This window comes from Odontesthes bonariensis, chromosome 2 (assembly GCF_027942865.1).
Source record: "Odontesthes bonariensis isolate fOdoBon6 chromosome 2, fOdoBon6.hap1, whole genome shotgun sequence".
NCBI lineage: Eukaryota > Metazoa > Chordata > Actinopteri > Atheriniformes > Atherinopsidae > Odontesthes > Odontesthes bonariensis.
Genome location: NC_134507.1, coordinates 19,422,354 through 19,439,036, shown reverse-complemented (window position 1 = coordinate 19,439,036; position 16,683 = coordinate 19,422,354). Strand labels below are relative to the sequence as shown.

At 41.2% G+C, this 16,683-nt stretch overlaps 1 protein-coding gene across 2 annotated transcripts; it reads left to right on the top strand.

The window, feature by feature from the left end:
* The first annotated feature begins 783 nt into the window (after positions 1-783).
* On the top strand, positions 784-10,337 carry klf5a (Kruppel like factor 5a). Of its 2 annotated transcripts, XM_075478463.1 has the most exons (5): positions 784-1,130; positions 2,125-2,328; positions 2,416-3,235; positions 4,355-4,414; positions 7,300-10,337. In XM_075478463.1, exons 1-5 carry the CDS (start codon positions 960-962, stop codon positions 7,476-7,478), a joined length of 1,434 nt encoding a protein of 477 aa, XP_075334578.1. In that variant the 5' UTR covers positions 784-959; the 3' UTR covers positions 7,479-10,337. The 2 variants fall into 2 exon arrangements, with proteins under 2 accessions (XP_075334578.1, XP_075334577.1); XM_075478462.1 differs by having other exon boundaries at positions 2,125-3,235.
* Positions 10,338-16,683: the final 6,346 nt, after the last annotated feature.

The window sequence follows — 16,683 nt, the reverse complement described above, 5'->3', positions numbered from 1 at the left end:
TTTTTTTTTTTTTTTTTTCTTTCTTTCAAATCCTAATATCTTTTTGGATATAAGCTCACAAAAGACAGCCACTGCCGTCATAATGAAGGGCATTTTCCTTGAAAGATGATAGTTTTTGTTGCTGTTTGTTTGTACCAAATGTACCTGATTGTACAGGGCTTCATAACATGTAGACACAGCGGCACAAGGATGACTTGTTAGGTTGGACCTGACTCACATATGTTAATGGGAATCCACCATGAAATGGTGGAATCTAGTTTTTTTTTTATTTGGTTTATTTTCAAATGGATCTGCACTGAGTTGTGAAGTTGGAGACTAAATCACTGGGATCCATAATTCACTTTTACAGTTAGACTTTTACACTCCTTAAATAATGTTGCCTCATTTCATTGTAAGAATGTGTTTGAAATTTTTTGCAGTCTTTAAATTATTCATCGCAGTAGCCCATAACGTTCCCACGTTTAACTCCACATTGGCCGGCTCCAACTGTGGCCCGGGCCAAATTTACATCTATTTTAAATGTGTCGATGGTTGAGGCTGCTGCAGCTTAAAACAGCAAAAGTCAAAAACGTGTCGTTTGAGAATGCCGGAGTTTAACCCTCGCCCCCTTTGTGTTGTCGGGCCGGTCCCGCACACTTTACAACACGGTTGTTAATGTATTTAGATGGAGCGTAGGGCGGTGGCCGGTGAATGAATGATCAAAGCGTTTTTAAGGCTTGGTGGGCGGTGCTTGCTCTGTATTTACTCTGGGCTGCTCCGCCCTGCAGCGAGAGATAGAAAACTGTCTGTGGGCCGGAGGGATGGAACAAGTGGAAAGAGATGTTGCCGACAGGCACACATTAATTACTCCACCACACGCACTACACCTCTTCGGCTCCACTCCTCTGTCAGCACGCCGTGGCATCCTCCTTTCTGCATAACAGGGCGAGCGATCGTTTGCGCTGCTGCGTCGGAGCTTCATGGCCGCAACACTGACGATGAGCGGCGGCGGCTGCGTGCAGGACGACCCCTTCTACCCGCTGCAGAAGGCGACTCTGCCCGCTGGATTCTCTCTGGAGGACGCGGCGTTGTTCGCCTTGGACTGCAAGATCCCCGGATCGGACAAACCGGGACAAAATGACTTCACACAGGTAAACCGGGCAGAAATGAAAGCGACTTCACATGTTATGTATTTCTTTGAATGGGCGTGGCAGATCGGTTGTGATCCCAGGTTGTTTCTGAGATGGCCTCCGATTTTAAACTGGGCCTCGCTGCGTGATGTTAATCATCACTTTGTTTTGCACTATTTTGGGGAATAAGCGAAGCGGGCTGCGAGCAGCTGGACGGGTGGCAGAGCCTCGATCTCCGCCCGCAAACGCATTCACCGCATGTTTTCTGTGCCAGTCAGCCAGTTGGTCACCAGTTGTTGGTCTCCCCTTGGCGTCCGCTCACACCATCATACCACCCTCACGACAACTGACTCCAGCTTCGGACAGAAATGTCCCCGCAACTCTGTCCCCAGTTAGAAGGAAACTTGTGCAGCAGGAGAGAGAAGCCTACATAACAGCTGGTAGGATCAGGAGCCTCAAATAGCTGCCCATCCCCAGACTACTGCTGCTGCAGCAGCAGCGGACAGGGAGGCATGGGTGTTTCCCCATTCCCTTTCATGTTGCTGTTTCATCCTCTGCTGCAGGGCTTATCTAACTTTTATACTGGTTAGATCCACGGGAGTGATACCATTAGGCACAGTATGAAGGAGACATGAAGTTGCTCACCTCAAGTGCCGGTTTGATTTGTGCCAGGCTTACACATGTGCACTTGTAATAGGGATAAAGAGTAAGTTTCCCACTGTTAATATGAAAGGTCTGATCCCTTACATGTTCGGATCTGTTACTGCCGGCTGCACTGGAGGAAGGTTTCTGAGTTCAGCCTTTGCAGGCAGAGGGGGAATGTTGCAGCCGCCTATTGATGACTACTTGATAAATGTTTTAGCAGTGACTGTTCTTTCAAACCTTTGTCTTCTCAAAATAGTTCCTCAGAATACTTTAATGGAAGCTCGAGAGAAACTTCTGCTGAAGTTTGAGCTAAGTAGATGTGATTTACATTAAACAATTTATTTCTGTGTGTTTGCCTTTTTACTCACAGGCAAAGTGTGAGATGGACAGATATCTCTCCCCTCAGCCTCCTCCCTTCCCACCTCATGCAGGCGGCCAGCAGAAGTCACACAGAAACAGTACGTCTGCAGTGGATCAGTTCTTCGCTGACGATCACACTGGGGCTCCCTACACTCTCAACATGAATCTTTACCTCCCTGACGTGGCCTACCTGAGGATGGGTTTGAGTCAGCAGGTGCGGCACTCTCAGCACCAGAACCATCCAGGTCTCACGCAAATTAAAACTGAAACTGCCTCTTCGTGCTTCTCCCCCAACCTACAGCCTCACTGCCCTAACACTACATCCACAAGCAGCTGCAGCACATCTGGGCATGACCCCGGCAATATTGCAATGGAATCCTCAGCCATAAGCATGACGTTAACAGGGTTACCAGACTTCACCAGTGTTTTCACCCAGTCGGGAGGCAGCCGTGGTGGTGATTCACTGTCGGAAGTGTTTGTCAAACAGGAAATGACATCACAGTTTGATCAGCATGGCCTCAACCATGACAACAGTGGCTCGCTGTTTCAGCTCCTAAACTCCGGTTTGGATCATCACCATGGCAATGGTATGGAGGCTCAGCATCATCATCATCAGCAGCAGATGCAACACAATTCCACAACCACCATCCACGCGCCTTTCCACGATTTGCCTGTTGCTTCCTCTGCCTCCCAGCAAGAGCAAACTGCCAAGCCTGCCTACCGCAGCCTGGGCAGTGGTGTGTACACACATCCTCACACTCAGGCACATCCCCATTTCCTGCAGCAGCAGGTGCCCTACCTGCCGCCCTCCCCGCCGAGCTCGGAGCCGGGTAGCCCTGACAGGCAGAAGGAGCTGCTCCACACGATGTCTCCTCCTCCTTCATATGCAGCCACTATTGCCTCCAAGCTAGCAGGCACCCCGGGACTCGGACCTGGCCCGGGACCAGGCAGCTTAGCCCTGTCCCTTACTGCAGGTCCACCGGTCCAAGGCCCATCTACAGTCCTTCCTCAAGTTCCCACAGCAAGTCCAAGCCCAACTCAGAATGCCATGCCGGTCCGTTACAATAGGAGGAACAATCCCGACTTGGAGAAAAGACGGATCCACCACTGTGATTACCCAGGTTAGAAATACAACACATGCCCATCACTGTATGTGCATGGTGATTGTTACTGCTGTAGTGTGTGTGTATGTGTGTGTTTGTTTTTTCATTGCACTGTGGTCAGGTGAATGTCAGGTCACTCAGAAAGGTCAGCATTATGGCAACCAGATTCATTTTAAGAGTCCCATGCATTTTTTTTAAATTATATGTTACGTTTTAAATGACTTTCCCAGACCTTTGGGTCACCATGCCTACTACACACTCTACTGAAATAACAATGTTATGGCGATGGAGACTGTCAGCCACTGGCTTTCACTTAACTATAAGGTCTGAGAAGTACTTTGCATTTACTATTGCTCCTTAAACAATTGTGTCAGTCTCAGTCAGGAGCTCCCACTCACTGCTGCGGCTTCGAAATCATCGCTGGAATGATTGTGGAATGATCTCGTGTGTGTGGGTGTGTTAATTACATAGATGTTCTCCTTTAGTCTTTTGATCTTTTTTCCCACACACACATTTGTATGCATAGTTGAGATTGCTCACTCAGGTTAAAGTATTTTTTTTTTTAAACTGGCTTACACAAATACATAGAAACACACAAACTAAAGCTGTAAGATGTGCAGCTACTTGTAGGACATGTATTGTTAACTCGCCTGTGGCGGCATGTAAAATAGGCTTAAGCAGAGCTCTCCTGAGCATGTTTGTGCACGCCTAACTTCTTTAAAAGTCAGATGAAGCAAATCAATCATTTCCACAAATCCGCAGTGTCTAGCAGTCACTCTGCTGCAGCTGCTCAGTTTAACTCTGACAATTTGTTGAATAATTTTTAAAAGATCATTTTATGACCCTGTTTACTCCCTTTACTTTGTAATTTACTTACACCTATGTGCAGTATTCTGTTTGGTCAGTGGCTTAGCTGTGAAAGTTTCATGTCCGTTTTGAGCAACAAGACCTAGAAAAGTCCTGTTTTTGAGTTTCTACAAAATATGTACCATATTTCATTCCAAACAGCTTCTGTTCTTCATTAGTTCAAATTTCTTGCATACCACAGCTCAGTTTATTGGGTAAATACATATCTGACACATGCAGATTGTTTGGCCTAAGCCGTCTGTTTGTGTTTATCTCCATGTCTGTCGTCAGGATGCAAGAAGGTCTACACCAAGTCGTCCCATCTGAAAGCCCACCTCAGGACTCACACGGGTAAGATGTTCCTCAAATTAAGTTAGCTTTTTTTTTTTTTAAAAAGACCCATAAAAAAACTAAGCTGCCAACAGGACTCATATTTCAGGATCTGCACTGGCACTGTGTTGCTAGGCAGAGTGTTGTGTTCTTGGCATGTGTGTGTAAAAGTATCCTTCCCCATTCCCATCCTCTGCCCAATATACTATTCCATCAAAACAGGTGGAAGTGACACACTTCTGCCAGAGGATGACTCTCAGACTATGTGCTCAGAGCTACACTTGTGGTGCCATCTTTTTCAGAACCACGTTACCATATCAGAGCATGTTTAAACATATATTTTTTTCGACTAGCTTGGCTTTTTTGCCACTGTGAATATATGAGTGTTTGTACACAGACAAAAACTATATGGTCTCATCTGTATATCTGCTCATCTAGGCTCTTTAAGGACAGTTTTCTTTTATCCCCTCTGTCTCCCTTGTCTTTTTCGAAATCAGCCTTCTTCTCTCACATTTACTTTTGAGCCATTTGGTTTTGGATGAGCAAAGTCACCAAACAAGTGCTTAGGTGTTGGGCCCCACCTCGCTCCAGCTAAAAAAACAGAGCTTCTGTTGATATCTACGCATTCCTCCCTCATCTGGAAGCACACACAAAACTCACTCTCACCCAGAATGTGTTCCACTTTTGAATCTGAACTACTTGTTCAGAACAACATTGTGGGTGTGTGCTCGTTGCAATTCAGTACTGGGAACATGACACGACAATTAGATCTGGCGTCATTCATGCTGCAGGCTGATTGTGGTTATTGCAGTTATTATAGACCACAAAATGAGAGCACAACACGTAAATGGTTGTGTAGCAGCAACTACATATCCTCTCTGCTTTTGTCAGCCTTGCTCAGTTATCGTCTCTTGATATTTATTTATTTTTTTCCGTTCGTCCCTTTCTTTCATCTAATCATCGTCGTCTCTGTTTTCCTGCCATGCTCCCACCTTCAAACCTCCTTGGATCCCCCTCCTCCCATTTATATCGGTCTTTGTCTCTTACTCGTGCTACTTCTTTTATTCAGCTGCTTGAATGCACACTGAGATGCACTCATACACACATGCACAAGCACACACACAGACACACGTCCTCACTCACACACCTGTCAGTAATCTGTATGGGATGATTCCTAATGCGTTTGGGTCCCTGTGGGAGTTCCCACTCTAATCTCCATCAACATCCATTACCCTGATTGTAAGTGTGTTGGATGGTGTGTGTGTGTGTGTGTGTGTGTGTGTGTGTGTGTGTGTGTGTGTGTGAGTGGGTGTGGGTGGATGCGTTTGAGTGTGTCTAGATTTCCTTCTTCTTTGTTTTTCCCCAACGTCTTTTGACCGTCTTTCCTCATTGTGTTCAGTTTCAGGTGTGTGTTTCTCAATTCAGTTTGGTGACGTGATTTATTTTGGAACAGCTTTATCTTTGTTGTTTTAGCAACGCTGTAGAGTTCCCTGTGCTTGTTAGGAGACTTGATTCAAATGATTCAAAGTTGACAGACTCAATTCTCGTCAGCATGGAGGATACCAGTGTTCCACAAATTTATGTAGACATGTTCTGTCATTCTTCTTCAGACTTTTTTTTTTTTTTCAGCGATTCTATGGAATGCTTTTCCATTCTCTGTGAAATACAACTAAGGTGTTCTATGGGATTCAGGTTAGGTGACATACTTTTCTTGGTCACAGCTTTCACTTTTTTGTTTTACTTTCAGGGACTCTTGTCGTTTTGGCAGTGTTAAAGTCATCTTGTCAATCAGCGTGTTATTTTTCAACAGAAGCTATGCAATCTTAGAGTCTTGTATAAGTAAAATCTCTCTCCGGCACTTTTTGGATCCCTGTTGCTCCACAGCATTACACTCCCACCTCTGTGCTTTACTGTGAGGGCTATGCTTGCCTGGCAGTCGTCCTGACTAGGTTCGCAGCAAACATGCTGGGCTGCATCTGAGCTTAAAGAAAAATAAATTGATAAATGAATTGGAAATTCCATGTGTACTCACCTTTGTTTAATATGTTTCCTGATTCCTCTTCCCAGAGTAGTGTTTTTTCAACAGATCTACTGTCTCTTGTGTTGTTTTTTAATTATAGTAGTTAGTCAGCATTACAGATCAAATTTACTGCTCATTTAACCCAGTAAGACCTGATGGTTTTGCTTTTTTGATTCTTTCCCCCACTTATAGGACCCCAAACCTTCCCAATCAATTTTTTTTTCAATGGCAATTTTATTGTAAGTGCCACAAAATAGGCTCCCCTCATCTCCTTTATATATTTTTTTTACCTTATTTGTGTGTGAGAGACACCACCACATGCACACATAAGTACAGAACAACTTTTTATAATCTTAAGGTATAAACTCTTGAAGCCTGTAGACTTAAACAGGTGGTTGTTTACTGGTTGAGTTTCATGCCTTAGACAATAGTGGCCCTGAAGGAGGGAGGTCACAATCATTTTCTAAAAACACCTGCAGCTGTAGATGAGGAATGACAGACTGGCAGACAAACAGGCTAAACCCATCAGAGACGTGCTAGAAGCGAAGGCAGACAATACAGATCAGTCGCCGTGAGAAACTTGCGCAGCGTTAGTGTCGGGGCGCTAACAGAATGCCTGTGAGTGACAGCGTTGTGACTGTATATTCTGTCAGACAACTGGAGTTTTCAGTAAAGCCTGTTTTCCCAGTTTCTCCACCCAACTGTGTGAATCATTAAGTCAGGGAATTAGCTTGTGCTTTCATAAAAATAGTTGTCATCAGTGTGTGTGTATTGACACAGCGCTGATCTGTCATCGCTTGTTGGAGATCTTGTGATTATGTAAGACATTTGACTCAACTTTGCTATTCTCTCAGCTGTACTGACTCTCTTGTCCCCCACCCTGTAGGTGAGAAGCCGTACAGGTGCACGTGGGACAGCTGCGACTGGCGCTTCGCCCGTTCGGATGAGCTGACGCGTCACTACCGGAAACACACGGGCGCCAAACCCTTCCAGTGTGCCGTCTGCTCCCGCTCCTTCTCACGATCCGACCACCTCGCCCTGCACATGAAGAGGCATCAGAACTAGCAACATTTGCACACACGCTAGAATTATACTGTTCAAGCACTATTGTGACACACATAAAGCACTCAATCCATCTCCCACAGCGACAACGTCACAGGCTGCGTGATGCAGAGACATCACTTCTCCTCCCGGTGCTGCTATCGCGTGCCGTAACAGTACGATAGCCTAAAAAAAACATGTTGCTCCTAACCCAGAGTGGGACGAGTAGGAGGTTGTAAAGCAGGAAGATAGCAGCCATCCTGGTCCCTTAACCTCCACATATACCTGGTTTAGATAGAGTATGACAAATACAAAAAAGACAGATGATAATATAAAGAAAATGGTAGCTCTTAAATGTGTTTTCTCTCCATTTTGGACTTTGTGTGACTGGAATGAAACCATTGAAACATCATCATCTGTCCTTACTGTAATGTAGAACTTCATGAAAACTAGCCAAACAAAATCTATGTTTACTCATTGGTTTGTTTATATAACTGTAATATCCAGATATTTTTTTTTTTTTTACCAAATCCTTAGGTTTGCACTAGAATTGATTATCTCTCAGCCTTTTTGGCCCATGCATCTCATACACCACTGGAGCAACCATTATCACTACTGGACTGAATCTCTGAGAAAGCCACACAAGTCATTGCTGTTGAGATATTAAAAATTGAAGGCATTTATACTCTGGAGACGTGGAAGATAAAGCAGGAAAAAGAAAAGAGTGGGGTGGAGATGGAGAGATAGATTTTTGATTTTATAGAGAGGAGATGTGCGGAAGACTGAGTAACAGAGGAACGTGGATGGATACTGAAGAGCAGCAATTAGGTGATGAATTATTTAGGTGTTTTTTTGTTTTTTTTTCTTCGATGGATTTCCAACCAGACAAATGTAAGCAGAACCCATCTTAGAGATCACTCAGTTAAAACAGAAGTGACTGTATTAGATGCACAAGCTTGAATTATGAGTCTTCAAAAATATGTCTGTACAGATGTGTCATCAAACAGTTTACTTTCTGTAAATGTTTTAACCAAAGTATCGTTCTTAATTATCAACACCTTATTAAGTGCCTCCTTCTCTTGGTTCATTTGTTTCTGTTCTGTGGTAACGGAGCTGTGATTCATGTGGGTGGTTCCTTTAAACACACATGGTGCTGTTTTTATTTCCTAATCTGTCAAATCTCGGGACTCGGCTTGGAAAAAAAAAGAAAGAAAAACTTTAACATTTTGATGTTTGCCATTGTTATGTGACAGCTCAGCTCTGGCCACTTCACAGACATCCAGACATTGTGTGGAACTTTTGTACAAAAGTCAGTCCTTTCTCTGAGGCTTTTCCATTCTCTGACTCTGAACACAGCTGAACAGCAACTCAGCTCTATCCAACCGGTCAATCCAACATGGACACATGCTCTGTTAAAGGACAGGTTCACTTTGGTTTTAAATATCCATGTGATTTTATTGTTGGCTTCTTGTAACTTTGGTTAAATCTGAGTGGTTGCTTTTTTTCCACAGAAAATGGATTTTTTTTCCCTCATCACTTGTATTGAAATCCCTCTAGGACAAGATTTATACTGTTATGATCTCTTGACCTTATCGTTAGAAATACTTAAGAGTATTGTGCAAAAGTCTTAACCCACTCCTCAGTTCTTTATATTTCGCTTCCAATGAGCCAGATTTTCTTGTAGTCTTTAACGTGGTTTTGAGCAAAAGTTCTCCAGGCTTTCTGAAGGTCTTTCAAAGTTTTCCTTTTGACTTTTGCAGATTTCTTTTTTCATATTCAGTCCAGTCCTTGTAGCTGACCAACAATGTTTTTAAATAAATTATTAGCTGCTTAAACTGACGTGAATCATTCAGGTATAAAAAAAAAAAGGCATCTAACCCAAAAGATAAACCAGTATTGTATCCATGCAAAACAGACAGCTCTGCAAAGAACCACATTTTTCTGGCGATGCATAAAGACGTGAAGGGTGGCTTAAGACTTCGGTACAGTAATTTAGCAACATGCATATATATAAAACTCAACTGATAACCAGAAACCCTGTAAACCCATTAAGATCTAAATCATCTTTTTAAAAGCATTCCAAAAAGAAAAACTTGTCAGAATTGTGAATGTCCACTAAAGCCTCTGGAGCAGATGGAAACATTAAGATAAACCCATTTTGAGAGCTTATAGATGTATATTTTTATTATAAATACCACCTTTTGTTTTAATGCCCATCAAAGTTTAAAAGTAAAAAAAAATGTTCATGTCTTAAGAAAAGAAACATACTTTTAAAGGCACCGACGTCAGGTTTGAATGGATTTACAAGCTTTTTTTGCATTTGGTCTTAATGGGTTATTTAGTATACTGAACAAAAGAGTGCTACAAGGTGGGGAAAAAAAGTGTGTACCTGTCCTTTACTATAATTTAGGGTGTCCATTTGATGGTGTGACTCAGCCTGCAACTATAAGTGTGTTTGTTCATTCACTGCAGGTAGCATAAAGACAATATAGCACTGTAATGTATCATTGTAAATCTGTCTATTTATTTGATTGTGCAGAATGGGGGGTTGTATCAGATCAACGGTTTTTACCCAGCAAAAATGCCTTAATGTAAATATATATGCATTGTAAATACGTCTCTCCCCTTTTTTATTTTGTAAACAACAGGGCAAAACGAGGAAAGTGCCCTGCATCCCAAACTATTTGAGCCTCGTTTTTTTTTCTTTAGTTTTGTGTTCTTGTCAAACCTGGTTTGATGCCATTGTTTTATATATTGTCCTTCCAACAACTTCTTTTGTAGATTTTTTTTTTTCCTTACATGATAAACGTTCCAAAGACAAAAGTTGTTTTTCTTCAACTGAGTGAAGCCGATGCTAATAAAGTCAACTGACACTTTTACAGATTTGCTTTTGGCTGAAATTAATGGGAGATGAGATTTCTTCTTTAACTTGCTAACGTGTGAGGAGCGATGGGCGAATATGTTCCAAAGTGAGCGGTTTCTCCCTGGGTTCTACATCAAAGCAAACACATGCTGTGCAGATAGAAAGTGATGTACCTGAGGGACTTGAATAAAACAAATGACACATAACCACACTTAATGTTTTAGAATCGAAACATGTTTTGTGTGCAAGTGAACATCCTGTCTCTAGGATTTATTTTGGTAGAGCTGACATACTTTAAAAGTAAGTATGAGATAGATGAGAAGGGGAGATGTGGAGGAGAGGCAAAGCGATTTCGTCCAGGACCTGCAAGTAACCTGCAGCACCCTTGCTGATCAACAAACAATAGTCCTTTGATATCTCAGCAAGAGACAATGGACAAGAAAATAAATCTGACCGCCACTCGGGGACCGCAGGGGAATCCCACTGTATTGAAATGGACGTTCAAACATGCACACAACACCATATGTTCTTGGTTTAAGTCATAAATGTGACCCAGGGTCTCTGCTGTAATCTACCTCAGATGTCAGAAAAGAGGGAGGCGGAGAAGAGAGAGTGAAAGACGTGAAATGCAGAACAATCTAAACAAAAGAATCTCTGGGGGGACCCAATCAACCACTTCCGTCCTCCTACATCTCTCCGTCTCCTCCTCCGCTCTTCTTATTTGATTTCATTTTTTCTCTCTCCCTTTGTCTTTGCATGCACCGTATCCCCCTCTGCTTCCCGGTGGAAAGTATTGTATGAAAGTCCAGGGGCGCTGCTCCGTAGGTCAGAGTGAAGGCTGTTCTCATAACCTGCTCCACTCCTCATCTTTTCCCCCTCTTTAAATCATGCACCTCTTCTCCCTTAAGGCCTCTGCTCCATCTTTTCCTCAAACTAAAACTTGTGAAGATTGGATTTCAGTTGCACTCTTGTTTGTTTAAAAACTCTTTATTCCTTCTATACAGACTTCCAGGTATTTCTTTTAAGTCCACAATATTAAAATATATGATATATACATATATGGGATGACTGTATCACATACACACACTCACACACATACACGCACACACACACACACACACACACGCACACACACACACACACACACACACACACACACATAGTGGTGATGAGTGAGTGGGAGCTACCGGTTCATGTTTTGGATCAACTAAATTAATGTCACACATCTGGAAGAAGGCTCCTGCTTGCTCCACCCTCTGCTGTGCTGCGTTGGTGTGATTCCCAGTTTCCCTTTGTGCATGTGTGTGTGTGTGTGCGTGTGTTTGTGTGTGTGCATGTTGGTATAAAGTTTCCAGTGCACCTCTCTTGGAACAGACCACCCACTCAGAAGACCAATAGAGTGACCACGGGGAGACCAGATACACACAGACACACACTTACACACACATATGCAACTCCGTCCAAAATCAACTCTTCCCAATATTCTCAGAATAGAACATGTTGTTATCAGAGATTGAAGAGATACCACAGCAGCTGACATGCTGACTCAAAGCTAAAGATAATATCAGAAACTGAGGAGAATTTCATAGCAAGATGTTACGTACATTTGAAAAAAAAAAATGTTGCCTCAGGTGAACTGCTCAGTCGTTGGAAAATGTTAGAGGTTTGAAATCAAACATCCAAGCCTCACTATGGCTTCTGATGTAAACTAATAAGATTCTTCTATGCCGACTGCACCTTCAAGTCCCACACAGAGAACTACTATGACAATCCAGCTGTTATGGAGGTGCAGCCTAAGCTCTTAGACCTAATTGCTCTTTTCGGGTTGACCAGCATTTTGCATGGTGGCCCAGCTGCCGTCCGTCTTTGTGAATTTGCAGTTTCATTTAACTCAGCATTCGCTTCAAATACAAGAGACCAAGATTCCCAATTACCCCTGACTGCCAGGGATCACGCTGATGTATTCGACAGTATGGCAGATGCAGTAAAATGATAAGTTCATGATGGCTGCTCCATTTTACCTCATCTTTTAAAAGACCATTCTGCCAAAATTGGATTTAACTGTAATCTTCTTAATGCATTCAATGAAATTGAAACCCAGCAGAAAATTGTTCCTTTGCATTTGTTCTTCATTTCTCTTGATGCAATAACAACAATGGATATTTTTTCAACAAACGGTTAAAGATTTGAAAAAGTAACAGTATAATATTTACTCACTTTTAGTACTATATATCTGAATTGAGTAGCCCAGGAAGGTTGGTTTCCATTAATAAAAAAAAAAAGATACAATATAGTCACTAAAAATGTTTTATAGAAAATGGTAGAGTGGGACACTAAAGGATTATCTTGTAAAGGCCTGAACTAGTCTGGCCGGACCAGTTCAAGCTTTATATTTTCCTTTCAGTGCTGCTATTTCTTTATATTTTTGGGACAAAGAACCGACGTGATAATTGATTGTTCAGGTCAATAAATATCAATTCTAAATTCAAGTGGAGATACAAACAAAATATGTCAGGGAAAGGTTTGAGTCTGGTCCAGTTAAAGAGGTTTGCCTGCTGTAGACATTCCTTCTGTTCCTATTGTGCTTTCAACACAAGGACTGGTGACTACATTCTAACCAAAAAGTAACTGCATCACTTATGTGATGCTGATGTGACTCTTCAGTAGTCCGTGTTCAGCCTTCATCAACAGAAATGTGTAATAATCCTCCCTTCACGCTTCAAGTGGTGAAGGCATGTATTGTGTTAAAATCATTTGGAAATCAACAAGCTTCTTCTCCGACGTGTTGGTTACAACTGTGATGAGTCCTGCCCCACACCATGACCACGATCTTCAGATTTCACATGTACGTCATTCAGCTGCAGTAAGTTAAAGGTCTTGTTATTTTTTTCCAAAAAAGTCTGTCTGCGTGTCCATGATATTATTTCTAAATACCACTCCAGTCTCACAAGAAAACATGGAACATGTCACGTCGATGTGTTTTTAACATGGCAGCAGCACAATAAAGGTGCAGAAATGATGAGTTCACACAACATGACTTCAACACAAAACCATGTTTTTATTCATATTATTCAAGATTAGCCATTTCCATTTTTTTTTTTAATTCCTTTTTGTTTAACCCTAACTATGTATGTTTTCCTGCCTAAACTTAACCACCTGCAACTAACAGTACAATAGGAGACTGAAACGTTCTTGGACACAATTGGGTCAGATGAGGCTCAAACTGGGTTCTGTTGTGTCACAGTGTTCTGTGTAACACAATCCTTTATAAGCATGTTTAAACATCTTATAGATGTGCAATAAGACATTGGTTTGAAAACGTAATCTTACAATACCACGAAATGCAAAACAAATTCATGTCATAATTTAAAAAGGTAGACAGAAGCAAGGAGTGATTATGGGGCACAAAAAGTGTATTAACTTTTCAAATTGTTGAGACTTTTTCTGGAACTGCAATATTTGTGATGTGGACCAACGTAGGGATCAAACAGCCTGTCATAGGATCACGTTACCTAAATGAAACAAAATCTAACCAAACAGTGACTTAAAATGAAACTGAAACTGACTCAAACTTGACTTAGTTACCAGATTAATAACATCTCAACTGTCATAGGACATACAGCTGCACTATTACAACACCTCACCCTCCAACCTCAGAATGTGGATTTCTTTCAGTCTTCTTTCCACCTCCGTTGAATGAGGGAGTTTGTGTTTCTACCAAGAGGGTGACTGCACATAATTTCGACTCATTGCATGCTGCAAGGTAGATTGATGTTAAGAGATCATGGCCATTTCATGTATTCCTAACAAATCAAGTGGTGCTTTTCCAGATTTGAAAGGGTGATCTTTAAATGCTAAATATAAGAAAAAAAAAGAATATTACAGCAACAGGAACTTGTTTCAACATTCACATGCGTACCTGAATATCATTTCAAGAAAAAATTGTCTTAAAAGTATTAAATTACCCTTTAAATATTTAAATATTTTGTACATTCATAGAAGTATTGTCACAATTAGCAGAAATTAGCAGATATTTTTCAGTACAAGAGCTACAAAAGGACAGAAGTGTAAGACTCTACCTGTTAGTATTGTCCTCACATGGTTCATATTTCTATATTTGTATTGGAAATACCACCAAGAAATCCTCTCTGGGCCAAGTTAAACTCTTCCAGAGCAACACTGTTTGATCTGCAGTGCTAAAGGCAAACTAAAATGACGCAGGCTTGCTCTGTTGCCTGAAATCTGTTCTGTGCCTGATGGCCATTTCAAAGCAACAAGATAATTGAGGTGGGAATGTATCATGGTTCTAGGCCTGAGTGATGCAATGCAACATATTATTTTATGGACTTTCAGGTGTTCAAACTAGTTCAACATTAAACTCACTGACAACTTGTTCCCTGAGCGAAAAAAAAAGATCGATTCAGATAAAAAGCCAGAAACTGTGAGCTATATGTGGATAAGAAACAGCCAGCTCAGAGTCTGTTATATTTTTGAATAAAGAAATGGAACTTTTCACATGACAAACTGCTTCTAACACTTATCTCTCCTTCTACATTGAGTGTAAATGGTTTAGATGGTAGGATGGAAGTGTGAGTTGTTACAGATCGATAAGGACCAACAACTCCTGCCAATTATAAAAAGCATAGTAGGTCTGGTCAAAGCAGTAAAAACTAATTCAAACAAAATACCTTGAGATTCAATGCTTTTTAGATGTTTCAGCTGCTGTTTTCAAGGGTGAAGTCTTTCTTTATTCACACATTATTTTTTATTCAGTTTTTCGACATGACATTTTTTCCATTGCCTTTCTTTCTAAAACACAAACATAGGAGAAGAACATCAGTTGTCAGGGAGTCAAAGTTCACTCACAATTACTAATAAAAACAAGATGACAAATCCTAGACACCATAAACCAGCATAATAGCACAGACCAAGAGAATTTCCAGTAAATTACTTTATAGTATAGATATTTAGTCATATCTATACCAACAGCATTGAGTCATAACCCTAAGATACTCCCCACTGAACGTAAAATGCTATCAAAGGACAAACTCCTTTGGCTTTCCTTCACATCCGGGAAATATCTTTGCGCCTGCAAACCACTCATAGTGACACCCTAAGTGGGCCTTTAGAGGATACAATAAAAACCTTTTTCTTTCACACTTGATGAGTGGAGGCAGAGGGCTCTCTGTGTGTTCTTATCATGATTCATGAATCATGAAGAAAGAGAAGTGTCCACAAGGTCTACATTTTCCATATACATACACTTAATCATAGCTGTTTGTTTACTGAAACTGCTGGACTTTACTGAACACCTCCCTGACCAAACAGCAAAGACTGCCTCTTGTTTTCTCACATGCTTTATGGCTTCATAGATTAGAGGTGATGAAGCAAAAGTGGTCACCATTTGTTGGTCATACTTTCACAATACTGGAGGATCAGTGGTGCGGTCAAACATATCAGTCAGCTGCAGTAATGGAATGTTACTATGTGCATTTACACAAGTACAGCACTTTGATACAGTTTTCAGTTACGTGAGCATTTTTCAAACACTTTTTACCTCTGCTCCACTTCGTCTGAAATGAAAATATTGTGCTTCACAACATTTGCTTCATATTGTTGGTTCCTAGTTGCTTGGCAGACACAAACACCGCACTGTATAATAAACAAACAGTGAATAATGATCTAATGATATGCAGCTTACTACTGTGATATAAGTTACATTCTGCACAATGAATACTTGTACATTTTTTACGTGGTAGGTCTGTGTTTGAATTTATTTTTGAATGAACAGATTAAAAATACAAATATTCTGGTTTGCTATGTCAACAACTTTTGTTGTGATGTTAACTGTGCAAGCCCCATTTCTGACTGGCTATAAAAACCTGCTATAGAATATGCTTGCATATCATTACTGTTAATAAGTGCTCTTGCTTCAGTTCTGGCCCAGCTACGTCAGCCAGCTGTCAGATGAGCAAGATAATTTAAGTTTTGTCATGTAAATTTGGATGCCTTGTTTTTCTTTATGAGTTAGTATTCTTCTATATTATGTCCAGGTGTTGGAAGTACTCACTATGGTTATGAGCAATTCCTAGTTTCACCACTTGCTTCGCAATCATGTTGCTCTTGTACATTGCATTTATTTTGCTCTGTAAAGGTCAAAATAAACCTGAACAGTGTGGCTGGAAGCCAAATGGGCTAAATATAACTTGTGAAATTTAAACAAAGATACGAATCTGGTTGAGTTGTGCCAGCAGAAGTGTTGTTTGTACTATGTGTCCTCCGGCTCAGACTATGACTGTGTGGAAATAGTAGAAGATTTTATCTTCTGAATGAGTGTCTAATCAATTAAAATATTAATACACACCA